We start from the raw sequence: 27,325 nt of genomic DNA, 5'->3' as shown, positions 1-27,325 counted from the left end.
CGCTGAGAAGACCCCTACCAAGTCCTACTAACAACCCCTACAGCTGTTAAAATTGCATAACATACCTCTTGGATTCACCTGTCCCACTATAAACCGGTAAGGTAGGTAGGTACAGAATGAGATATGATTCCAGCTTCAAAGGGAAGTCTTCCATTAGGGAAGGCTTGTCTCAAACCTAGTGAAGACACCCTACCCCGGACAAAAGGATCAGATCTAGAATGCATTCATTAGGGACAGTGGGTGAGTTTTAATAGGATTCTTTAGAGGAACTGCAATTTGGACCGGTGGACTAAGAAAGGGCTACCTTGCGGAAACCACAGATTGGTATACCACTGGATTTGACTATAACCTGATGAATATAACTTTCAATGTGGGAGAAACACCCACGGTAGAAATAGACTTTTGTACCTTTATACTTTATGCAAGACAAGTGTCAGAATAGGGACCAAGCAGCTAGATTAACACGGTCTGATAAATATATATGCTTTATACCTACTAATACCCCAGGCAATCAGAAATGTTCAACTAGGATTTAGCAATTTGGAACACTGGAGAGGATTTCTGGTATAGATAACACCGAGCACAAGACCCAACTAATTTACAGGAGAGGTTGAAGGTGATAAAGAAAGCTAGCTCGGAGTGTACTGAGTGAATAAATTGTAATAAACTCTTGATAACTTTGAAGAACCCTCAAAAGAGTGACCAACGATTGTTTGCCATTGGTACTTATGTATCTGGCATGACCCCATCGGACATTTCTCTATTGAGGTTAAGGAGAAAGAGCTAAATAAGACCAAAGGAACCTATAAGGTGGACATACAAGGAGAGGCCATTATAGAAACTATAGGGCCAATGGTTCAATTTACTGATCTCACCTATGAAGATAGACTAGCTTTAGAGACAGGGTACGAAGAAAGAAATGAGTGACTGGAATGGCTTAAGTATATAGCTAGGAGTTTGAATAAGCATAATAGCGTAGCATGAGCCATGGCCAGGCCCCAGCTAGGTACCGTACCGAGTCTGAAGATAGTAAAGGACTACAATGCGTAATTAAGTTATTCTACAGAACTTATAGTCCTGCAGCCAACGAGGGAAAGTGCAAAACATTATCTCTGTTGTTTTCTTCCATAAAGAAACCAGACATCCAACCCCAGGTAATCGCCTACCCAGGTAACTATACTTGCTTTGTGATCCCAGTAATGGGTCATAACTACGGAAAGCTCCAAGATAATTACTGTAGTGAAAAAGTAAATGTCTCAAGTATTAGCAACTATGTGGCCATTTGGACTGACCAGACTACCCTGGGGGCTGACATTTGGTGGTTATGTGGTGACGGGAAAATAAGAGCCCGGTTGAGTCATAAATTCTGAGGAGAGTGTGCCTTGATTTAGTTGGTGATGCCTCTCCACCTGCTCTCGACAGGGAAATGGCTAGACACAACTCTTAAATACCATAGGGGGAAGAGTGAAGCCCTCCTAGGGTGCCTTTCACCCTAACATCTTAATAGATGAGATAGGAGTTCCTCGTGGAGCACCCAATACGTTCAAAGCAAGAAATCAGATCACAGCAGGGTAGGAGTCTATCATATGGTGGGTAACAATCAACAAGAATGCAGATTGGATTCATTACATCAAGGTTTGTTAATTACACCAGCCACTGGAGGAGAAGGAGTCGAAGGTGGAGGATCAGGAAGGTGATGATAACTACACCGCCCACGACACCCAATAGTCTCAGTGGGGGTGGGGTCGGAAAGAACTGGCTCCTTGTGCACGCAAGCCAATATGACTAGTTCTATGATTGCTTACTTATGCACTGAGAGGCTTATCATTCACAAGGAGCGGTCTGATAATTACTGGATAGCCATGCTTTTAGACCCTCGCTATCAATGGGGGAATGTTTTCCTCTCGCCAAAATCTGCTTTTGGCAAACAGACGCCTGCTGTCAGCATGTTTGAAAGGGAGACCCCTCTCAGGTTTACCCACCTCCCGCCCTCTCCGCTGCTACCAGAAGCAGAAGTCAGCTAGTTCAGGAACACTTTTTTCCCGTGCCGTGCTAGGCTGAGGCAAATCAGCAAATGGAGACCTACCATGTCAAAGCCCAGGTTCAAACCTATCTGGACTTGGGTCTGTCTCCAGCACATACCATGTTCCTTGACCCCAAGGACTTCTGGGCAGACAGACTAGAACAGTGGCCCAAACTGGCCCAGTCTGCTCTCTGTCTTATCTTGCCCAGCCTCCAGTGTCATATTGGAGAGAGTTTTTAGTGCGGCAGGGAGTGTGGAGCACCCAAAAGGACCATATTGTCCTCCACAAGTGTCCAAAGCATACTTTTGTCAACATGAACCAAGTCTAGATTTAAGAGGATTTTCACACTCCTCTGATGAATAGATTTAGCCTTGCTGTCATTGCATTCAAGAGCTTAAGGAGGGGAGAGGGAAAATCCCCAAATTCATAAAAACTTAACCAAAAGAGATAACATCTTTTCCTAAAAAAAAAAAATGGAGTCCTAGGAGACTAGAATGTGTTAAACAACAATTTTCAGGGCAATTGGAACAACTTTGGTTTGGGTAGAATCTATTCAGGCATGAACCAAATTTTTTCAAAAATTTGGAAAACCTGAATGAAACCGAATCTCAAAAAGTTTGCTCATCTTTAGTATCTATAATACATAATCCTCCCTATGCAAGAGTTTTGCAAAATAGTATGCTGTATCCCTCCTTTTATTCTCAATGGGGTGAGAAAAAGGGGTGGCTCCTTTCTCCCCTGCTATTTGCAGATACCATAGAACCCTTCGCCTTATGTATTTGGCAAGGCAAAGCCTACTTGGGTTTAGAACTGGCCCCAGGAAAGATGAAATAAGTTGATGACATGGACTTATTTATGGCCAACCCAGTGCTACAATTCCCTGTACGAAGTAAATTATAAGCTCCAAAGGAGTAGAGGTCCTCAGGTTAAAAGTTTAGTTCCAGTTTAAACACCTTGACATCAATATTCTCAGGGATTGATTCAGGTGGTATGACCCTAATATATACTATTAAAGGAAATCTGTCACTAGGAAATTCACTGATAGACCAGGTACAATGCTTTGTAGGTCTACCTCATCTTAATGTAACAAAAACTTTCACTTAGCAATCCGCTGCTTCATTCTGGATAAAAAGTACATTTGATCCATATGCAAGTGAGCAGTTAAATGGAAAGGGATAGGTTCAAGCCACACTGTGTGCCCTTGTTCCTTTGCCTTCCTCTGCCAGCCACCCTCTCCTTTTTGATTGACAAGCCAGGTGAGATGACTTTGCAGGAACTTGGCCCGGTCAATCAAGATTGAGCATGGAGGGACGGGCAGAGGAAGCTGTTGTGCCTCAGAGGAGGACTGGTCAAAAGATGAGGCCATTAACAAAGTATCCCCCTCTGTGTTTCCTTATAGGTTTATTAAAATTGAGTTTTCTATAGAAGACAGGCCTTTTAAGGAAGCCTAGCTTAGCAAAAAAACTATAAAAATCTGCAAAGTTGCCTGAGCGAAGGGGCTCTGACACTGCTCCATTTAGTTTTAGTTGGTCATATTTTGTTCCAGCAAGAAAACTATCTGACCCCAAATGACGACGAGATATTCAATTCACACAAGAGATTCTGCCATCAGAGAAAATTTTATTGAAATAATTAAAATTTTTGCATAGAACAGATGTAATCGGAATCTACTGAGCGTGCTGATTGAGGGATGAGGTCAGACATCTTCCCTGTGCTCTTATTCTTGTATCTGTGGATCCATCCTCAGGCCAAGATTGTGTCTAGCCACTGTGAAAATAAAAAAGATAAATTCATAAAAGAAACATTACATTAGAGATGGAGACAGGATGAGGTCTTCATCCTGCCAGGCAATATATGTGCTCATTAACGCATAAGGTACCATTAATGGTCAGCTCCACTTCCATTACAATTATCATTGCGGCTCTTTAATGGAATTTTATAGTATTTGGAACTAAATTTTAAAGGAGAAAACCTTAGCGACCCTTGGCCCATCCCCAGGCAGATCTAAAACAGGAAGCATACTGGTCCCCACTGTGGGTCTTGGCTCTTTCACTTCCCGGCTTCAGCTGCCTCACTTGAGTCCTCCACTGTTAACATCCGCTTTGACGCCGCTGCAGCCAATCACTGACCGCGCCCCCTTCCATAATGTGACCAATGGACATGATTAGAGATGAGCAAATCGAATTCCGCGAAGTGGAATTCGATCCGAATTTCAGGATAAATTCGATTTACCTAGAAGCCGAACTTCTTCGTGCTTCGTGTCAGCGAATCGATTTAAGCTGAAATAGTATAAAAAACGAAAAAATTCAAACCCCAATCTCGCGCCACACAGGATTTCGGCCGAGATCTTCAACCAAGATGGCGGCGGCCGGCCTGTCGCAAGCAAATGGAAGCGGTAAGTTTGATTTCATTATTTTTCTATTGTTAATTTTACACTCAGATGCCGTGATCATGTATGAACGCGGCATCTGAGGGGTACAATGACGGGGGCGGCGCTATCGCAGCTCCCTGTCATTGCATCTGCTACTTACAAAAAAATGTGCTTCGTGACGAAGTAATTTGTCACAAAGCGAATTTTTTTATTTTATTTTGCGAATCAGTCGAATCGAATTTTCAAGAAATTCGCTCATCTTTAGACATGATCCTATAAGTAGAACTTCCTGTTTTCATCAGCTTCCGGTTCAGTCTTTTAACCAATCCCAGCATGCTTTGCTCTTGTTTCACAGAGTTTGCTCCGCCCGCCACACTGTGCTATCTGAACGTCTTCCACACAGGGGCGGATTAAGTGTATCATAGGCTCAGGTCTGTTTACCCAGCTTGGGCCCCCTGCCTCCATTTTCCCCCAACGGTCCCCTCTTTCTCGTTATGCCCCATGTTTATTTTTTTCTGGTAAATATTAAAGAAAACTCTGCCACATATCTAGCATCATTGCCCACATACCCCTGAGGACGCCAGGGATCTGGCAAAACATTTTGGGGGCAATGAATGAAGCAATTTTAGAAGACAGCTATCGTCAGTGCTGACACTAAACTGTACAATCAATGCGATTTATTAATGATAGGGAAGCAATAGAGAAGGGACGAGTGGTGACAGTGACAGAACCGCATCCTTCAAGCAGGAGGGAACACACAGAATAATACACTACGATAGTGAGCCGGGTGTTTACTGGTCAGAGGACTTTTAATTTAATGGAATAAAGAAAGGTTTTATTATTACAGGTTATGGGATAAATGTAAATTGGGGCTATCAGCCGTAGGGCTGCCCATTTTTATTAAGGAGGACCTGATAACCTTCATTTATCTGGGTCAGATTTGTTAAATTGGCGTCAATAGCATAAGACCCCCAGCCCCTCATATTGTATAGTGTACAACACTACGCAGTATACAGTGTAAATATCACGCCTGATATGGCAGGTAACAGACGTGCAGCGCAGAGGGGAGGAAAGGAGAGTACCCTTCCACTAGGGAGAGGGAGGAGTGGTGACCCCTAACTCACCTAGCACTGGGACCTGGCTGCCCTGATGTCCCTAGACGGGCTGCTAACCCGTACGCCGATCACGTGCCTCAACCCTTGGCTTACCCTAAATTAAGCCCTACTGTAGGTAGTGAATAGGGCGGTGGCGGTGGGAGCACAACATGGAAAGGACAAACAACACAAACACCACATACAATCCCCGAAGGGAGATAACAAACAGGAGACAACAACAGGAGTGAACCGGAGATCCAATATCTCCAGTTCAAACACCTCCACAGCAACTCCAACTCCACCAGAGGTCAGAATAGAAGATCTGGAAAGAAGGTCTATATCTGGCAACAAGGGAAGCAGAAAGGGAGAATATATAGTAGCTGGGAGTGGCTGACAGAGAACAGCTGAAAAGAAAAGCTACAGATTCCTAAATGGGACAAAAAGGATCGCAAACCTAAACAGGAAAACCTGGACCGGAATCCATTTCCACCACATCCATCCATTGCCCTCATTGTACAACTACACAATAGTTATGCCCCCTTTAAGTACCTATCCCTTCATTGTTCCCCCTTCATAGTAGTTATGCCCTATCTGTGCCCCCTCACAGTAGTTATCCCCTCTCTGTGGCCATTTCACAGTTGTAATGCCCTCTTTGTGCCCCTTCACAGTAGTTATGCCCTCACTGGGCCTCCATAACAGTTATTCCCCTTCATAGTAGTAATGTCCTCTGTGCCCCTTCACAGTAGTAATTCCCATTGTGCCCCTTCACAGTAGTAATGCCCATTGTGCCCCTTCACAGTAGTAATGCCCATTGTGCCCCCTTAATAGTAGTAATGCCCATTGTGCCCCCTTCATAGTAGTAATTCCCATTGTGCCCCCTTCATAGTAGTAATGCACACTGTACCCCTTCACAGTAGTAATGCACACTGTGCCCCCTTCATAGTAGTAATTCACATTGTGCCCCCTTCATAGTAGTAATTCCCACTGTACCCCTTCACAGTAGTAATGCCCACTCTGTGCTCCATAACAGTTATGCCAACCCCTTCAACAATAGTGATGCCCTCTGTGCCCCCTTCATATTAATAATGCCCATTGTGTAATGCCCACAGTTGTAATGCCCTCTTTGTGCCCCTTCACAGTAGTTATGCCCTCACTGGGCCTCCATAACAGTTATTCCCCTTCATAGTAGTAATGTCCTCTGTGCCCCTTCACAGTAGTAATTCCCATTGTGCCCCTTCACAGTAGTAATGCCCATTGTGCCCCTTCACAGTAGTAATGCCCATTGTGCCCCCTTAATAGTAGTAATGCCCATTGTGCCCCCTTCATAGTAGTAATTCCCATTGTGCCCCCTTCATAGTAGTAATTCCCATTGTGCCCCTTCACAGCAATAATGCCCATTGTGCCCCCTTCATATTAATAATGCCCATTGTGCCCCCTTCATAGTAGTAATTCCCATTGTGCCCCTTCACAGCAATAAGGCCCATTGTGCCCCCTTCATAGCAATAATGCCCATTGTGCCCCCTCCATAGTAGTAATGCCCATTGTGCCCCTTCATAGTAATAATGATTCTTTCACCTTTTCCTGTCGTAATCTTCAGAAAAAACCTCCATAAAATGATGTCAAACTTCTCCTGCAGCATCACTCCTGGTAGAGAGAAAGGACCTTTGTTGACATCATTGTCCTGTGACCAGTAACATTGATATGTTACTGGTCACACAGCGATGATGTCATCAAAGGTCCTTTCTCCTACAAGAATCATAGCTCTCCTTCCTATAATGGGTGTTTTGGACAGCGATGGGCCCCACAGAAATATAAGGCCCAGGGCTGCCGACCCAAACGCCCCTATTATAATCCACCATTGCTTCTACACCTCCTCTTTGGATGTTAGCTAGGAGGAGCAATCCCTGTGAAACATTGCAGAGCAAAGCATGCTGGGTTTGGTTAGAAAACCCCAACAGGAAGCTGATGAAAACAGGAAGTTCTGAAGAAAGCAGTGTGTCACAGATGTTCCCGTGACAGGTGGTAGGAGATTGGTGAGACTGACAACACCTGGTTTGATCTGACAGGTTTTCTATGTGGATCAGTAGGTGTCTGTGTTGTTTCTGGTAATGGCCACACTCCTTGCCTCAGGTGTTGCTTATGTGGTCATTTAGCCTTCCTTATTTATAGTTGCTTCTCCCACTATGTTGTGCGGTTTATAGCTTCAGTCTCAGTTGTGGTAAGTTGGTGTGTGGATCTCGGGGGAGTTCCTTGTGCTTCCATTGCTCCTTTGAAGTTAAGCATTTCCTTTCCCTTTTGTATTTTGTTTGGGTTCTGTGTGTTGCATTTCCCTATTGTTTGTATTAAGCCTGCAGGAGACTCCTGTTCGTTCTTCCTTTTGGAGGAACAGCTAGTATCGTCCCTGACATTAGTACCAGGGTCCTATAGGGCAAGATAGGACTCTAGCTATTCCTGTGTATGAACTCACCTACCTCTGAGGTCTGTTCATACTGGTAGTCAAGTCAGGATTTTGGGTTAGGGTTTTACTAGGAGGTGTCCATCTTCCTTCCCTAATTCTCAGGGCTTATCCCCTGTTCCCCCCTTATGCTCGGTGTGGTGTTTCCCTCCCACACCGAAGTGTGACACAGTGATGCTGAGAATAGGGGAAGAAAAGTGCTGGAATAAAAAACTGGTACATGGGGCAAAAATCAACTGAGCTCATTTTCATTTTACATTTTTGTCTTATACAGCCTGTCTTCTAAAAGCCATAACATATTACTTTTCTGTTAATTAACAAAGCCATATGAGTCCTTATTTTTGCTGGACAATGGAGATGTAGTATTTTTTTAATGGCGCCATTTAATTTACCATATCTTGTATTAAATAATGGGGGGAAAAATTCTTTGTGGGGTGTAACTAAAGTAAAAAAATTTTTGTGGGTAGTAGGGTTATAAAAAACAGCAAATCACCAATGTTTTTTTTTCACTACCAATTATGTTTTTTTGTTATTTATTTGCATATGCAAAATTAGAATTTTTTATATTTTTCTGTTCTTCGCATTTTTAAAAACATTTTTTACTTCTTTATTTACTATTTTAGTCCAGAAGGATTCACTATTGTATTCTCGGAGGACTTCTTGTGCCCACAAATGATCCTCATCTTGAAACCTCAGGTGTGAGCAGAGCAAATCCATTTATGCGTTTTCTGTATAGTATATTTTAATTAGTTTACCTATTTTAGTACTAGATAGGGATTTTTGTAACTGGAGACTTTTTTTTACTTTTAACCTTTTATTTTGCTTTCAAGATTAAAAAATAATAATTTTAGTGCTGCTGTGGGAATTTGGTAATACCTGTAGTACTTTTGTATTGCATTGTATAACTACCTGTAATTTTCTATTAGGGCTTGCCTTAGGCACAGTCAGGAATTATTATTTTTTTGCTTATATAGTGGCAAAAAAGAAGGATGAAAGGTACATGATGTAAACTGTAGTGAAGGTAATCTTCTAACTAGTGACTGTATTTGTAAGTTATAACCTCCCTTCTGATACTCATCTGTGTCATGTGACTTTCCAAATAACGCAGCATCTTTTGTGTGAACAGGAAGTCTGTTTCTCTATGTATCCTATGGGAGCCTCAATGTCAGTCTCATAGGGACGAATAGAGAAGTAAATGACTTCCTGTCTTGTGTCAGATGGAGAGGTAGAGTGTTGGCGACATGACACAACTGAGGATTTGAAAAAGATGGGTCTGCACTGCGGTTTGCACGTGGTGCACGCGTCCAGGGAAGACGTCCCACTAGTATATAGCGAAGAAGGACCGGCACTCACTTTCTTGATGATATGAAGAGACGTTTATTCAAGGCATAATAGCATCATCAGTGCTTGCAGTTTGAAAAAGGCTCAGGCTTGAGCCGAAACTAGTCACTGATGATGCTAATATGCCTTGAATAAACGTCTCTTCATATCATCAAGAAAGTGAGTGCCGGTCCTTCTTCGCTATATATGACACAGCTGAAGATCAGAAGCGAGGTTATAACTCACAAATACAGTCACCGATAAGATTACCTTCACTACAGTTTACATCATGTATCTTTCTAACAGGTCAGAGAATAAAGATATTTGTGGAAGTGCTTCTTTAAAGAATAAAATTGACGGTCTTGTTTATGCCTTATTTAATGTACCATTTATGGATGGCCTGCCATCTTGATTCCTTCTCCCGTTGTGATATGGTTCTCCTAACAAATCCCACATTTTCCATTGTGCCTCACTTTGCAGAGACAGATCGGGTAGAGTCTCCTCAAACTACTCTCCTCGTTAAAGGCGGCAAGTAACAGATCAGTGGCAAAGAACTGCTGTCCCTTCACACTGCAGAGTCTTCATGGATTCCAAGGTGGTCAGCTCTTACATGCATGAGGTAGGGAGAGGAGTGTGAAGCTGCAGCTCACAGAAATATACTGGCCAAGAGCTGCAAGCACTGATTTGATAGGTAATCGGGTCATCCTATATTTCACATAGTGGGATTGCTGGGAAACGGACCTTGGCTGTATACATAGGAGAGCAGGCTCTGGGTCGGTGGTCAGACTTGAGATAACATGACTACAGTAGGTAACCTACCCATGCTTCAATAAACTCGCTTTATCATTTTGACAATATTATTTAAACAACTCTCATAGAATGTTAAACAATCAGACAAAGCACTGACCTCAGATAAAGACAGGCTAATCGATCCACTTTGATTGGAATCCAAAATGTTAAACATTTCTGTGAAAAAAAGAAATATGTGGAATGTACGTAAAAGAAGTTATGTAATCGGCTATCTCCTCTCCATACGGCAACTCTGTGGTGGCCAACATAGACATCATAGACTTTTAAAGAGGACCTAGCATGCCTTATGTGGTATAACGTAAAGCATCTGTCGGCTCTGCTGTGTGGTGTAGTATGGAGGATCTGTCAGCTCTGCTGTGTGGTGTAGTATAGAGGATCTGTCAGCTCTCCTGTGTGGTGTAGTATAGAGGATCTGTCAGCTCTCCTGTGTGGTGTAGTATAGAGGATCTGTCAGCTCTGCTGTGTGGTGTAGTATAGAGGATCTGTCAGCTCTGCTGTGTGGTGTAGTATAGAGGATCTGTCAGCTCTCCTGTGTGGTGTAGTATAGAGGATCTGTCAGCTCTGCTGTGTGGTGTAGTATAGAGGATCTGTCAGCTCTCCTGTGTGGTGTAGTATAGAGGATCTGTCAGCTCTCCTGTGTGGTGTAGTATAGAGGATCTGTCAGCTCTCCTGTGTGGTGTAGTATAGAGGATCTGTCAGCTCTCCTGTGTGGTGTAGTATAGAGGATCTGTCAGCTCTGCTGTGTGGTGTAGTATAGAGGATCTGTCAGCTCTGCTCTGTGGTGTAGTATAGAGGATCTGTCAGCTCTCCTGTGTGGTGTAGTATAGAGGATCTGTCAGCTCTCCTGTGTGGTGTAGTATAGAGGATCTGTCGGCTCTCCTGTGTAGTGTAGTATAGAGGATCTGTCAGCTCTGCTGTGTGGTGTAGTATAGAGGATCTGTCGGCTCTGCTGTGGTGTAGTATAGAGGATCTGTCAGCTCTCCTGTGTGGTGTAGTATAGATGATCTGTCAGCTCTCCTGTGTGGTGTAGTATAAAGGATCTGTCAGCTCTCCTGTGTGGTGTAGTATAGAGGATCTGTCAGCTCTCCTGTGCGGTGTAGTATAGAGGATCTGTCAGCTCTCCTGTGTGGTGTAGTATAGAGGATCTGTCGGCTCTCCTGTGTGGTGTAGTATAGAGGATCTGTCAGCTCTGCTGTGTGGTGTAGTATAGAGGATCTGTCGGCTCTGCTCTGTGGTGTAGTATAGAGGATCTGTCAGCTCTGCTGTGTGGTGTAGTATAGAGGATCTGTCAGCTCTCCTGTGTGGTGTAGTATAGAGGATCTGTCAGCTCTGCTGTGTGGTGTAGTATAGAGGATCTGTCAGCTCTCCTGTGGGGTGTAGTATAGAGGATCTGTCAGCTCTCCTGTGCGGTGTAGTATAGAGGATCTGTCAGCTCTCCTGTGTGGTGTAGTATAGAGGATCTGTCAGCTCTCCTGTGTGGTGTAGTATAGAGGATCTGTCAGCTCTGCTGTGTGGTGTAGTATAGAGGATCTGTCAGCTCTCCTGTGTGGTGTAGTATAGAGGATCTGTCAGCTCTCCTGTGTGGTGTAGTATAGAGGATCTGTCAGCTCTGCTGTGTGGTGTAGTATAGAGGATCTGTCAGCTCTCCTGTGTGGTATAGTATAGAGGATCTGTCAGCTCTCCTGTGTGGTGTAGTATAGAGGGTCTGTCAGCTCTCCTGTGTGGTGTAGTATAGAGGATCTGTCAGCTCTGCTGTGTGGTGTAGTATAGAGGATCTGTCGGCTCTCCTGTGTGGTGTAGTATAGAGGATCTGTCAGCTCTGCTGTGTGGTGTAGTATAGAGGATCTGTCAGCTCTCCTGTGTGGTGTAGTATAGAGGATCTGTCAGCTCTCCTGTGTGGTGTAGTATAGAGGATCTGTCAGCTCTCCTGTGTGGTGTAGTATAGAGGATCTGTCAGCTCTGCTGTGTGGTGTAGTACAGAGGATCTGTCAGCTCTCCTGTGTGGTGTAGTATAGAGGATCTGTCGGCTCTCCTGTGTGGTGTAGTATAGATGATCTGTCAGCTCTCCTGTGTGGTGTAGTATAAAGGATCTGTCGGCTCTCCTGTGTGGTGTAGTATAGAGGATCTGTCAGCTCTCCTGTGTAGTGTAGTATAGAGGATCTGTCATCTCTCCTGTGCGGTGTAGTATAGAGGATCTGTCAGCTCTGCTGTGTGGTGTAGTATAGAGGATCTGTCATCTCTCCTGTGTGGTGTAGTATAGGGGATCTGTCAGCTCTGCTGTGTGGTGTAGTATAGAGGATCTGTCAGCTCTCCTGTGTGGTGTAGTATAGAGGATCTGTCGGCTCTCCTGTGCTGTGTAGTATAGAGGATCTGTCAGCTCTGCTGTGTGGTGTAGTATGGAGGATCTGTCAGCTCTGCTGTGTGGTGTAGTATAGAGGATCTGTCAGCTCTCCTGTGTGGTGTAGTATAGAGGATCTGTCAGCTCTCCTGTGTGGTGTAGTATAGAGGATCTGTCAGCTCTGCTGTGTGGTGTAGTATAGAGGATCTGTCAGCTCTCCTGTGTGGTGTAGTATAGAGGATCTGTCAGCTCTGCTCTGTGGTGTAGTATAGAGGATCTGTCGGCTCTGCTCTGTGGTGTAGTATAGAGGATCTGTCGGCTCTGCTGTGCGGTGTAGTATAGAGGATCTGTCGGCTCTCCTGTGTGGTGTAGTATAGAGGATCTGTCAGCTCTGCTGTGTGGTGTAGTATAGAGGATCTGTCGGCTCTGCTCTGTGGTGTAGTATAGAGGATCTGTCAGCTCTCCTGTGTGGTGTAGTATAGAGGATCTGTCAGCTCTCCTGTGTGGTGTAGTATAGAGGATCTGTCGGCTCTGCTCTGTGGTGTAGTATAGAGGATCTGTCGGCTCTGCTCTGTGGTGTAGTATAGAGGATCTGTCGGCTCTGCTCTGTGGTGTAGTATAGAGGATCTGTCGGCTCTGCTCTGTGGTGTAGTAATGTAAATGAAATGCTGTTATTTGGGTGCTGTAGACTCACAACTGCAGTTTGGGAGGAAACTCTGGATAAAAATTGTGAAACCACTCTCAGGGGTAGATTCATTTCTGTCTTATCATAAACAACTTCTGCAGCATCTGAAGTTTATATCATGAGATTTTTGCATTAGGTGTTTGTCACAGGGTTCTGCAGCAGCAGGGACATAGAACTGGATAATTCATGTTGCAGCTGCTGTAATTAGGAGAGGAGCAGTGAATGTCAATGGTCGGCACAGGACAATATACTTCCTGCAATGGTGATCTGTAGACGTCTTCTGCTGTAATAAGCATGACTATGGAAGCCTTTCATCTCTACAGAGTTTTGTAGTACATGTGAACATATAACATGCAGATGACAGGATACCATATATGTAACAGTAGTACTCACTGTACACAGTTTCCAGTTTGACTGTGGCATAAATAAAGGCATCAAAGTCCAAGTTGAGGCTTTCATTGAGAAATTTACTGATGATGGCTCTTAGATGTGTGTCGTTGACATCAAAACCTGGAAAATAGGAAGAATGACCAAACTTGCAAACCATAAAGTAAAGATCCCAATTCAATGACTGCAAGCAGAATCTGGAGAGCTGAAAGGAAAGTATATTTAAACATTATATCACTTTTAATGGAACAACAGAAACCACAATCCTCCATTTAAGGAGTTTTGATCCCAACACCTGGATCTGAATACTTTTCTAATTACATGTAATTAAAAGTTTTGCATAGCCACTGAGTTATTCAGTAAAATGTATCTGCATAGCGCCACCTGCTGTATGTTCTTTTCCTTATCTCTTTGTCCTGCTCACTGAGAAGGCTGCACATGCTCAGTTTCATCCTTCCACTGTCTACTGAGCTGTGATAGGGTGAAAATGGACACACCCCTTTAGCTGCAGCAGAAACAACACTTCCCTTGAGCTGCCAGCTTGACATAAATCTAGAAGAGCAATGAATAGGGAGATCTCTGGATCCATGTGAGGTACAGGGATGATGTCTGATTTTCATTATTTACATTAGTCAGGGGATAAACCTTTTAAGCTTCATTTTGGCACCATGTTGAATTATACTGTTCTGGAGGCGACTAGATTATAATATAGACAGAAAGTCATATGGGCACCTCTAGATTTGGTCCTTCATGATTGGTCAGTATCTTAGACATACCTCCTAATAACCTTCCATTGTCATGTGAAACAGCTCGTTCTCCAGCCCTCTCTGACAGCTTCTAGAGATCTTCTAAACTGAATTATATCCAAATCAAAATTGGGCGTACTGTATATCAGTTTAGAAAATTTCCCAGGAGAGGGCAGAGATGGAGTAAAAGCAAAAAAAGAAAGAGACCACTGTGATACTCAGCAGAAGTGGCGAAAATCAATAAAAACAAAAAGAGCATTTAGTAATTATAAAAAAAAAACGAGGATGACAGGGAAATTTATAAGATTAGGCAGAGAGAGGCCAAACAAGTTATAAGAGCTTCTAAAGCACCGGCAGAAGAGAAATTAGCTCAGTCAGTGAAAAAAGGCAATAAGACATTCTTCATATACATGAATGAAAAAAGGAAACTAAAACAAGGAATTACCAAATTAAAAACAAAAGAAGGAAGGTATATGGAAGAAGATAAAGAACTAGCTGACTGCCTCAATGAATACTTCTGTTCAGTTTTTACAAAGGAAAATGAAGGAAAAGGACCTCAGTTAGGAAAGAAGACTAATGAATCTTTTGATGCATGTGTCTTTACAGAGGAAGAGGTTCTAAGTCAGCTGTCTAAAATTAATACAAATAAGTCACAGGGGCCTGATGGGATACACCCAAAGCTATTAAAAGAGCTCAGCGGTGAACTAGCAAAACCATTAACAGATTTATTTAACCAATCACTGGCAACAGGAGTCGTCCCAGAAGATTGGAAATTAGCAAATGTTGTGCCCATTCACAAGAAAGGTAGTAGGGAGGAATCGGGCAACTATAGGCCAGTAAGCCTGACATCAATAGTGGGGAAATTAATGGAAACCATACTTAAGGAGAGGATTGTGGAACATCTAAAATCCTATGGATTGAAAGATGAAAAACATAGGTTTACTTCAGGGAGATCATGTCAACCTAATTTTATAGATTTTTTTGATTGGTGACCAAAATAATAGATGGCGGAGGTGCAGGTGATACTGTCTCACATAGAAGGCTTATCAATAAATTGCAGTCTTTGGGCTTGGACTCCCATATTGTTGAATGGATTAGGCAGTGGCTGAGGGACAGGCAACAGAGGGTTGTAGTCAATGGAGTATATTCAGACCAAGGTCTTGTTACCAGTGGGGTACCTCAGGGAACTGTTCTGGGACCCATATTGTTTAATATCTTTATCAGCGAAATTGCAGAAGGCCTCGATGGTAAGGTGTGACTTTTTGCTGATGACACAAAGATTTGTAACAGGGTTGATGTTCCTGGAGGGATACACCAAATGGAAAAGGATTTAGGAAAACTAGAGGAATGGTCAAAAATCTGGCAATTAAAATTTTATGTTGATAAGTGCAAGATAATACACCTGGGGCGTAAAAACCCAAGAGCAGAATATAAAATCAGTGATACAGTCCTAACCTCAGTATCTGAGGAAAGGGATTTAGGGGTCATTATTTCAGAAGACTTAAAGGTAGGCAGACAATGTCATAGAGCAGCAGGAAATGCTAGCAGAATGCTTGGGTGTATAGGGAGAGGCATTACCAGTAGACAGAGGGAGGCGCTCATGCCGCTCTACAGAGCACTAGTGAGACCTCATTTGGAGTATTGTGCGCAGTACTGGAGACCATATCTCCAGAAGGATATTGATACTTTGGACAGAGTTCAGAGAAGAGCTACTAAACTGGTACATGGATTGCAGGATAAAACTTACCAGGAAAGATTAAAGGGTTTCTACTACTTTGTTTTCACATAATTAGCTTTCAGACACTAGCGATCCACTAGTGTCTGCTCTGCCAAACAATCCTAATATAATAGCTTTTGGGGAAGCCGTTTCGCTAAAAAAAGAACTTATATTGATATGCTAATGAGCCTCTAGGTGCTATGGGGGCGTCATTAGCACCTAGAGGCTCGGTCTACCTTCACAAACTGCCGCCGCCCAGCGCGTCCCTCCAGCCCGCCCATCTCCTCCGGAATGCGATCCTCCCTGTGAGCCAGCGGACGAATTCTCGCGCATGCGCCGTGCGCGTATGTATTCGGCGCATGCGCAGTGAATGTCTGACCGCTTTCTGCACAGACATCTCCACTGCGCCTGTTCCTCGGAGCACTATGACGTCATCGGCGCAGGCGCAGTGGAGATGTCTGAGCAGGGAAGCGGTCAGACATTCACTGCACATGCGCCGAATACAGACGCGCACGGGGAGGATCGCATTCCGGAGGAGATGGGCGGGCTGGAGGGACGCGCTGGGCGGCGGCAGTTTGTGAAGGTAGACCGAGCCTCTAGGTGCTAATGACGCCCACATAGCACCTAGAGGCTCATTAGCATATCAATATAAGTTCTTTTTTTTAGAGAAACGGCTGCCCCAAAAGCTATTATATTAGGATTGTTTGGTAGAGCAGACACTAGCGGATCGCTAGTGTCTGAAAGCTAATTATGTGAAAACGAAGTGGTAGAAACCCTTTAACATGTATAGCTTGGAAGAAAGACGAGACAGAGGGGAGATGAGAGAAACTGCTAAATACATAAAGGGAATCAACAAGGTAAAAGAGGAGAGAATATTTAAAAGAAGAAAAACTGCTACAAGAAGACATAGTTTAAAATTAGAGGGGCAAAGGTTTAAAAGTAATATCAGGAAGTCACTAATGACAATTTAGATAATAATGGATGACCACCTAAATCAGACAAGAGAAATATGTAATGAGTGGTCAAAATTAAAACTTAACATTTAATTAGATAATTTTAGAAAATAGGTCCCATGATAATAGATTACAATATATAAACAAGAAGCAACGCGGCGGTTTGCCACACAGGTGGTAATAGTGCACAAAACCAAGTAAAGCAATGGAAAAAGGTACTCGGCGGCAACAGAAAATAACCAAGTGGTCCTACTGCTCTGATGAGATGCTCCTAAGACAGCAATTGTCTAGCCGGCGTTGATAGATGGGCACACCGTTGCTAGCGGCAATTGTATGAAACAGGGCAGTATGTAGTGCTGGCTGGCCCTAGTGATACCCTAGAGCCCTACAATGGCCTATGTGACCGGATAACAGTAGCCCGCCACCAGTCACCTACAGGAACCTCACCCTGGAATTAGTGCGCCCTAGAAAGCCCTCGCCTACCTGGTCCCTACACGCATGTTTCACTGGAGGAGATGAGTAACAAGCTCATCAGGGGAAACACGGGAGCTTGGGCTAGACCTGTGCAGGGTGCACTGACAATGGTGTCAGATGTGCGCTCTGCACAGAGACAAAGTTTGACCACGATCCCGATATGGATCCACGTGGGCAGACTAGCTATAAGGGAAGAGGGGGGTTCAGATATAAAGCCCCTCTCCTGATAACCAACTCAGACGCATGGGCTGATGTAGCCTAGGTAGCGCAAGAAAACCGCTACCTTTTAAAGAAGGAGCCAGCCTCAGAATGAGGCTTGGCTAAGACACTCCTACCCCACTCGAAGAGAGCGGTGCACGCCCGCGCATGCGCGGAGCGGTAAATCGCATAGAGAGAGGGAGGTAAGTGGGCGGACGTGAATATGGTATTTAATAGCAAAAAAGGAAGCAATATTAGAATCATGAATATGTTGGCAGTATATGAACACATGTGAAGAGGAGAAGGGATGATGGTATCAAAGGAAGGGGCAGGGAGGCAGGGGGGAGAAAGGAATTAAAGGAGACAGAAAGGGGACAGCATGGAGAAAAATAATGAATTAAGAAGTATAGAATCAAACACTGATTAACTAAATGAAACAGCTATAATTGAGCTGTTCATTAAGTCCCGTGGGTGACACTGTACCTAGTGTGTAAATCCAGCGGGATTCTCTCTGGAGTAACACACGGTCCCAGTCTCCACCACGGGTTGAGCGCACAACTTTCTCAATTCCCATTGCCTTAAGGCAATTTGGATTCCCCTGATGGTGGTCATGAACATGCCTCGACACTGCTGTGTCCCTGTTGTTGGCAATATCACCAAGATGCTCGCCAAGGCGCCTGCGCAGCTCACGTCTAGTTTTTCCCACATATTCCAAACCGCAGTCGCAGGTGATCTTGTAAATAACGCCCTGCGTCTTGCAATTAATAAAATCCTTAATGGGAAACGTTTTTGACAGATTGGAGCTGAAGAAGGTTTTACCTGTTTGAATAAAACCACAGGCTACACAACCACTGCACCTAAAACAGCTCGTGGGCCTACGGTCAAGCCAGGTGCCCTGTCTAGGCAGTGGTGTAAAATGGCTGTGCACGAGGAGATCCTTTAGATTGCTACCCCTTCTAAATGTTATCTGGGGGTAGTCATGTATGGCTTCCTTAATATCTGGATCCATCATCAAGATGGGCCAATGCTTACTGAGGATCCCTCGTATTCTATCGGCACAGCTATCAAAGGTACCTAGCAGTCGGATCTTCTGGTCCTCAGGTGTTCTCACCCTAGGCACCAGGAGGTCCGAGCGGGCCGTATCGGCCGCCCTGTGGTAGGCCTGTCTGAGTACATTGTCAGGGTACCCCCTATTGAGAAACCTAGTCCTTAGATCATTTGCCCTTTTCTTAAATTCTGGTTCCTCGGAGCAGTTGCGCCTAAGGCGTAGGTATTGACCACACGGAATACCCCTCTTAAGGGGGGTAGGGTGGCTACTGCTCCAATGAAGGACCGAATTAGTGGAAGTGGGCTTTCTAAAGATAGTTGTTGAAAGTTCATCATAGCCTTTCCTAGAGATGGAAATATCCAGGAAAGGGAGGCTTACTGGATCAGATTCATGTGTGAATCTCAGACCTATGTCGTTACAGTTCAATTTGTCGACAAAGTCAGAGAAAGATAATTTGGAATCGTTCCAGATGAAGAAGATGTCGTCGATGTAACGGGCCCACAGTCCTATGGGCCCGGTACTCAACGACACCTCCTCAGAGAACACACTAGTAGCCTCCCACCAGCCCAGGAGAAGAGTTGTGTACGCCGGCGCACAGGAGCAACCCATCACCGTGCCCCTGCGCTGGTGGTAGAGCCTCGTGCCGAAATAGAAAAAATTGTGCGTCAACAGATACTCAAGGAGTCTCAGCACAAAAGAGTTATGCTGAGAAAACTGACAGCCCCTCATACTCAAATAATGGCCTACTGCCTTAAGACCGACTAGATGGGGAATAGACGAGAATAACGCCTCGATGTCGATACTACCCAAAATAGCCTGTGGTTCGATGCTCACGCCATCAAGTCTTTTAAGCAGGTCCATAGTGTCCCTGACATAAGATGGCAGGGACACTATGAAGGGCATAAGGACTTTATCGATGTATATACCCAAATTCTGGCTAATACAGCCAACACCCGAGACAATGGGCCTCTCTTTAAGGGGGGTTGTCCCCTTATGGACCTTCGGTAGGCTGTAAAAAGTGGCTTTTACCGGGTGTTTGGGATACAGAAAGTCCAGTTCTTCCGAGGAGATTAATTTCTTTGTTTTAGCGTCCTGCAGGATATCCATGAGTTCAACTAAATATGAGTCTGTTGGATTATATGACAAGACTTCATAGCTTTTTTTATCCCGAAGGATCTGTTCACACATGACCCTATTATCGGCCGTGTCCAAGATCACCATGTTGCCCCCTTTGTCCGAGGGCTTCACGGTGATCGTGGAATCATTTTTAAGTGAAGTAATGGCTTCCCATTCTTCCCTAGTGCAATTATTGCAAGAGGGGAGTGGTGTTATTTGTTTGAGGTCTGCTGTTACAAGTTGGAGAAAAATATCCAAACAAGATATATCACTAGAAGGGGGCATCCTGGTACTTTTATTCTTTAGGGTCGTGAATGGACCCAGACCAGTTAAGCCTCCATCTGATTCCTCCAAACTGTGCAGCAGCCTGACATCAGATAGAATACTCAAGGGTATCCCGAGTTCCTGACACTGCCGCTCATCCTTATGTCTAAAAAATTTGCGCCACCTAAGTTTCCTAATGAACAGATGTAAGTCCTTTGTCCAGGTAAAAGCGTCAAAACGGCGTGTGGGGACAAAAGATAAACCCTTGCTAAGGACAGCCATTTCAATGTTGTTCAGTGCTCTCTGAGATAGATTTATTACTTGGGGGCCTGCTGGTCCCGTGTCCTCGACCTGTTTCTCAATGGATAGGGGATAGCCTGATCTAAAAAACTCTGGGGTTGGCCTCTCCCTCTACCTCCCCGTCCCCTACCCCTTCTAAACTGAGTCTTCCTCCTTGATGCTGTGCTAGCTTGCTCACTATCAGAGAGGTCAGTCTCCGTGGTGGATAATTCAGAGGCCACCTCCCTGACAGTGACTTTATCTTTAAGGACAGAATACGCTTTATTCTCCTTAAACTCAGCAAGGTCCTTAGTGAATTGCCGGTGCTTCCGTTCTCTGAGGTAAAATTGATACTTCTCTATAGAAGACTGCAACTGTTTTTCTTTGTTATTAAAGTCGGGGTCCTGGATGAAGGTTTTGGTAACTTCAATCTTCCCTTATAGCTAGTCTGCCCACGTGGATCCATATCGGGATCGTGGTCAAACTTTGTCTCTGTGCAGAGCGCACATCTGACACTAATATCAGGAAGTATTACTTTACTGAGAGAGTAGTGGATGCATGGAATAGCCTTCCTGCAGAAGTGGTAGCTGCAAATACAGTGAAGGAGTTTAAGCATGCATGGGATAGGCATAAGGCTATCCTTCATATAAGATAGGGCCAGGGGCTATCCATAGTACTCAGTATATTGGGCAGACTAGATGGACCAAATGGGTCTTATCTGCCGACACATTCTATGTTTCTATGAGAATGGATGGTGAATGAGCCGTCTGACGGATTTATCACAGATCGGTATTCTGCGGCTGCTATAAACTATGAAACATAGAAGCTGCAGAAATAAAAAAAATTTTTTAAATAATGACTCCCGTGGTGTTTATCTGTCTGTAGCATTTATGTGACACATCTGATGTTCCTAACAACTCCCATTTATGTCAGACAAGTACCTGCTTCTATCAATGCGTTTCTGAGCTCAGGAGCACTTATGGTTCCGCTCTTGTCAGTGTCCGATGACTGGAAAAATTTCTAATACGAAAAGAATGGTAAAAAGATAGAATCATATCCAGCATTAGGTATTGTCTTCTATAAACAATATCCATTACTGGTTATAATTACCATGTAGTTTTCCATCTTCAGCCATGCCTTTTTGAATTCGTCCGTGCTCAGTGTCCCTGTATGGTCCAGCTGTATGGTAGGCGCCGCAGTTAAGGTTTTTTCTAATCTTCTTTTTTAAAGAAACAATTAAAATTAGTCTATAGCTAAAGTGCTTCTCTGAGATCCCCTTCTTTTCCCTTATAATAGGTCCTTGTGGCTGCATTGGATCGCAACAACCATCAAGAAGGGGGATGAGGTCAACCTGAGCGACGTCTAAATCTTCACCTCGCCTATGGTATCTACATAATCTGAACAGAACTTGCATATTTATTTAGGAGTTTACAGGTTTACTATATACTTTTATGAATTGAACTAAAAAATACATGCATTAAGCTTTTAAGCACCCCCTAGTGTTGACTGTGGGGAGGCAGAATTTTATTTTATAACTGTATGCTAGATGAAAGGAAGAATGAAAGATTTAGATAGATAGATAATAACCAGACAGAGAGCTAGCTAGATAGAAAAAAGGTTGGATAGAATAGAAAGAAAGACAGGCTCGAGAGATAGAAAGAAAGAAAGGATAGATCGATAATAGATAGATACCTGTAAATAGATAGATAACTGTAGATAGATTTCAGATAAACCAATATTGGTGTCTAGTCAGCAGAAAGGATACATCCATCAGTTTGATCAGTTGTCGGGTTGTTTCGATACTGAATCCGTCTGACTTGATCTCAGGGTCTGCACACAGACACATTATATCGCTGTACATTTTATATAGAAAACTGGTTTTATTTGTATATTTTACGGCTATATCTTTTGGCTTTTGTCCTGTTAAGTGGACTTTATGTCTGGGCCGGCTGTTATATAAGCATCTTATGGTGTATTATTTTGGCATTGTATGGCGCTATCATTTAGGCTCTGACAGGATGGGTGCTATTGTCACTGTTACGTGGGCCTACAATGTCCTAACAGAAAAATCATACTGAGCCCAAATTATATCTACACACATGTAAGAGGGTCATAAATGTAGGGGTTGTGGACTATGACCATTACAGGGTACTCTAGTGACTCACATAGATGTGGCAAGGTTAAACTTTAACATCAGGCTAACATCTCAGAGGGGGGACAAACTTAAAGGGACACTCCGGTCAACCACAAAAAATCAACCATGGCTTCATATTTAGATGTGTTCCTTATTTTTACATGGTTCAGGCTTTCTTTTTAATTCCAGTTGATATACATTTTCTCCATGACTCCTTGAAGGTCAGCTGTAGAGCAACTACCTCTTAGTACATACAGGTCTGAGGGAGGTCACACAACTAAGCCCCTCCCACAGAGGGGAAAATGTGATACTTGAGGTTAGAAATTATGCATAATGGAGAGAGACAAACCTGAGCTAATTTTACATCTTAACTTTTTCCATGCCCCACCTGTTAGTATCCTGCAGGGGAGTAGTCATCATTGTATTTTCTAGGGGGGTGGGCATCATTGTATCCTTCAGGGAGTAGTCCTAAATGTATCCTGCAGGGGAGTAGTCATCATTGTATCCTGCAAGGGCTAGTCATCATTATACCATGCAGGGGAGTAGTCATCATTGTGTCCTGCAGGGGCTAGTCATCATTGTATTTTCTATGGGTAGTCATCATTGTATCCTGCCGGGGGTAGTCCTAAATATATCCTGCAGGGGGGTAGTCATCATTGTATTTTCTAGGGGGTAGTCTTAAATGTAACCTGCAGGGGAGTAGTTATTGTTGTATCCTGCAGGAGGGTAGTCATCATTGTATCCTGCAAGGGGTAGTCATCATTTTATCCTGCAGGAGGGTAGTCATCATTGTATCCTGAAAGGGGTAGTCATCATTGTATTCTGCAGGAGCTAGTCATCATAGTACTCTGCAGGGGAGTAGTTATTATTGTATCCTGCAGGGGGGTAGTCTTAATTGTGCCCTGCAGGGGAGTAGTCATCATTGTATCCTGCAGGAGAGTAGTCATGTCACGGTCCCTCAGGTGATGTGTCAGGAGATCAGGGAGACTGACTGAGTGTGGAGGAATCTAACAGCCTCCTTGATTTCTCTTGATTCAGTGTTGATAGGGTTAATGATCACTTCCCTTTTCTCAGCTGTTGCTCAGTGGTCATCACTCCTACCCTTTATAGTCTGACCCCACCCTTCTGACTATGCAGTAGATAGCTTCATTTGGGTTTGGCTGAGCTGGTGTGAGGTCGTCTCTGGTGTTCCTGTTCGTACATCTCTACAGAAGTTAGGTGTCGCATTTGTTTGTGTTTGTTATATTTCCTGTTGTTGTATCTGGGCCTGAGAGAGAGACTTTCATTCGTCCATCTGGGGAGAAATGGGTTGTCTCTGGTCCTAACCTTATTCCAGGGCCTTATAGGGAAATCAGGGCCTAGGTTTCCTGCATATGAATATTCCTACCTTCAAGGTCTATTCATATTAATAGGTAGTCAGGGCCCGGATTAGGGTTGTCTACGAGGTGACCTGATTCCTCCCTAGTTTCCAGGCCGTTTCTGTTCCCCTTCCCTCATGTGTTCAGTGTGGAGTTTCCCCCCACACTGATCGTAACAAGTCATCATTGTCTCCTGCAAGGGGGTAATCATCATTGTATTTTCTAGGGGGGTAGTCCTAAATGTATCCTGAAGGGAAGTAGTCATCATGGTCTGATACGGGGGGTAGCTATCATTGTATCCTGCAGGGGCTAGTCATCATTGTATCCTGCAGGGGGTTGTCATTACTGTATCCTGTAGGAGGGTAGTCTTTATTGTATCCTGCAGGAGGGTAGTCATCATTGTATCCTCCAGGAGGGTAGTCATTATTGTATCCTGCAGGGGGCTAGTCCTCATAGTACCCTGCAGGGGAGTAGTCATCATTGTATCCTGCAGGGGGGTAGTCATCATTGTATCCTGTAGGGGGGTAGTCATCATTGTATTTTCTAGGGGGGTAGTCCTAAATGTATCCTGCAGGGGAGTAGTCATCATTGTATTTTCTAGGGGGGGGGGGGGTTAGTCCTAAATGTATCCTGCAGGGAAGTAGTCACCATAGTATGATGCAGGGGGTAGCTATTATTGTATCCTGCAGGGGCCAGTCATCATTGTATCCTGCAGGGGAGTTGTCATCATTGTATCCTGCAGGGGAGTAGTCATCATTGTACGCTGCAGGGGAGTAGTCATCATTGTATCCTGCAAGGTGGTTGTCATCATTGTATCCTGCAGGAGGGTAGTCTTGATTGTATCCTGCAGGGGAGTAGTCATCATTGTATCCTCCAGGAGGGTAGTCATCATTGTACCCTGTAGGGGGGTAGTCATCATTTTATCCTGCAGGGGGGTAGTTACGTCACTGGCAGTTACAGTCAAAGGATACACTTTGCTGGAGGGGTTACACTTGAATGGAAGCGGTACTGCAGCATACCTCCCAACTGTCCCGTATCCAACGGAACACTCTTGGATTTTGGTGGCTGTCCTACGGTCCCGGAACATCTGAGGTATGTCCCACTCTTAGCTGTCTCTGCATCCTATGCATGATTGTAATGGTGAAGCAGAGAGCCGTTTACACCCACTTCACCATTCAGCTCAGCAGCAGCACTATGCCCTCACACATTTCTCTGCTGGTCGGTATAGGAGGAGGGCGCCGGCGGGAATCAGCCTCTGCTCTTCCAACAAAGCAGCGTGATGTGTGACAGTATCCTGCTGCTGGGGAGCGCAGGGAGAGCTGCGATGATATTCAGAGGAACTACGTGAATATTTACTGTTTGTTTTTTTCTCTGAAGGGGGCACATATCTGGGCATAACTACTGTGAAGGGGAACATATCTGGGCATAACTACTGTGAAGGGGCACATATCTGGGCATAACTACTGTGAAGGGGCACATATCTGGGCATAACTACTGTGAGGGGCACATATCTGGGCATAACTACTGTGAGGGGCACATATCTGGGCATAACTATTGTAAAGGGAGCACATTTCTGGGCATAACTACTGTGAAGGGGCACATATCAGGGCATAACTACTGTGAGGGGGCACATATCTGGGCATAACTATTGTGAAGGGACATATATCTGTGAGGGGGCACATCTGGGCATAACTACTGTGAAAAAGGCACATATCTGGGCATAACTAGTATGAAGCAGGCACATATCTGGGCATAACTACTGTGAGGGCGCAATATGGGCATAACTAATGTGACGGGACACATGAGGGCATAAACTGTGTAAAAAAGAGAAGGGTCCAGCTTCTGATAAAACGGCATGCTTTATTTGATGCAGTAAAATCCATACAAGACAAGACAGATGCAAAATTGATGCATTTCAGATCTCAAGTTAATGATCCTTACTCATGATATGATATCGTGTTTAAGGATCGTTAACTTGAGATCCGAAACGCGTCGATTTTTCATCTGTCTTGTCTTGTATGGATTTTACTGCATCGAATAAAGCATGTCGTTTTATCAGAAGCTGGACCCTTCTACTTTTTACACAGTTTGTTGGCTTTGTCCTGGCCACATCCGATCCTCTGATACGATACGCAATTTGACTTTCTATATCTATATCATGTGGGCATAACTACTGTAAAGGAGCATATCTGGGCATAACTACACTGAAGGGGGCACATGTGGGCATTACTACTGTGGGGGCACAATATGGGCATAACTACTATCAGGGGCTGCAATGTGGGCATAATTACTGTGGGGTGACACAAAGGGGGAGTAATTACTATGTGGTGGCATTAAGGGGACTGGGTGGGATTGGGTGTGTATAGTTCTGTTTTGGGCTGAGTTCGAGGCATGTCCCTCTTTTTGCAGTTCCGGTGCTGGGGATATGAAGAACAACTGATCGGCGGGGTTACATGGTGCTGGATCCTCACCGATAGCCTATCTTGAGGATAGGACATCACTTGTAAAGGGTTGGGCAACCCCTTTACGTCATGACCTGGAGTCAATATACAGTGGGATGCGAAAGTTTGGGCAACCTTGTTAATCGTCATGATTTCCCTGTATAAATCGTTCGTTGTTACGATAAAAAATGTCAGTTAAATATATCATATAGGAGACACACACAGTGATATTTGAGAAGTGAAATGAAGTTTATTGGATTTACAGAAAGTGTGCTTATAATTGTTTAAATTCGGCAGGTGCATAAATTTGGGCACTGTTGTCATTTTATTGATTCCAAAACCTTTAGAACTAATTATTGGAACTCAAATTGGCTTGGTAAGCTCAGTGACCCCTGACCTACATACACAGGTGAATCCAATTATGAGAAAGAGTATTTAAGGGGGTCAATTGTAAGTTTTCCTCCTCTTTTAATTTTCTCTGAAGAATAGCAACATGGGGGTCTCAAAACAACTCTCAAATGAGCTGACGACAAAGATTGTTCACCATCATGGTTTAGGGGAAGGATACAGAAAGCTGTCTCAGAGATTTCCGCTTCTGTTTCCACAGTTAGGAACATATTGAGGAAATGGAAGACCACAGGCTCAGTTCAAGTTAAGGCTCGAAGTGGTAGACCAAGAAAAATCTCGGATAGACAGAAGCGACGAATGGTGAGAACAGTCAGAGTCAACCCACAGACCAGCACCAAAGACCTACAACATCATCTTGCTGCAGATGGAGTCACTGTGCATAGTTCAACCATTGGGCGCACTTTACACAAGGAGATGCTGTATGCGAGAGTGATGCCTTTTCTCCGCCCGCAGCACAAAAAGTGCCGCTTGAGGTGGGCTAAAGCACATTTGGACAAGCCAGCTTCATTTTGGAATAAGGTGCTGTGGACTGATGAAACTAAAATTGAGTTATTTGGCCATAACAAGGGGCGTTATGCATGGAGGAAAAAGAACACAGCATTCCAAGAAAAACACCTGCTACCTACAGTACAATATGGTGGTGGTTCCATCATGGTGTGGGGCTGTGTGGCCAGTGCAGGGACTGGGAATGTTGTCAAAGTTGAG

General features: G+C 44.1%; 1 protein-coding gene across 1 annotated transcript in view; it reads right to left on the bottom strand.

Moving 5' to 3' along the window:
* Positions 1-3,632: 3,632 nt before the first annotated feature.
* The window catches only part of LOC120999594 (calpain-8-like), a 105,925-nt gene continuing 82,232 nt past the window's right edge, over positions 3,633-27,325 (bottom strand). Inside the window, exons 15-20 of the mRNA XM_040430551.1 lie at positions 22,045-22,109; positions 21,390-21,458; positions 21,221-21,299; positions 13,491-13,607; positions 10,172-10,230; positions 3,633-3,791 (exon numbers count right to left, since the gene is read on the bottom strand). Coding sequence (XP_040286485.1) covers positions 3,768-3,791; positions 10,172-10,230; positions 13,491-13,607; positions 21,221-21,299; positions 21,390-21,458; positions 22,045-22,109 — 413 coding nt within the window. The 3' untranslated portion in view covers positions 3,633-3,767. The remainder of the gene's footprint in view (positions 3,792-10,171; positions 10,231-13,490; positions 13,608-21,220; positions 21,300-21,389; positions 21,459-22,044; positions 22,110-27,325) is intronic.

Source organism: Bufo bufo, chromosome 4 (assembly GCF_905171765.1).
Source record: "Bufo bufo chromosome 4, aBufBuf1.1, whole genome shotgun sequence".
Lineage (NCBI taxonomy): Eukaryota > Metazoa > Chordata > Amphibia > Anura > Bufonidae > Bufo > Bufo bufo.
The sequence above is the reverse complement of the archived record's forward strand: the minus strand, read 5'-3'. Positions and strand labels throughout refer to the sequence as shown.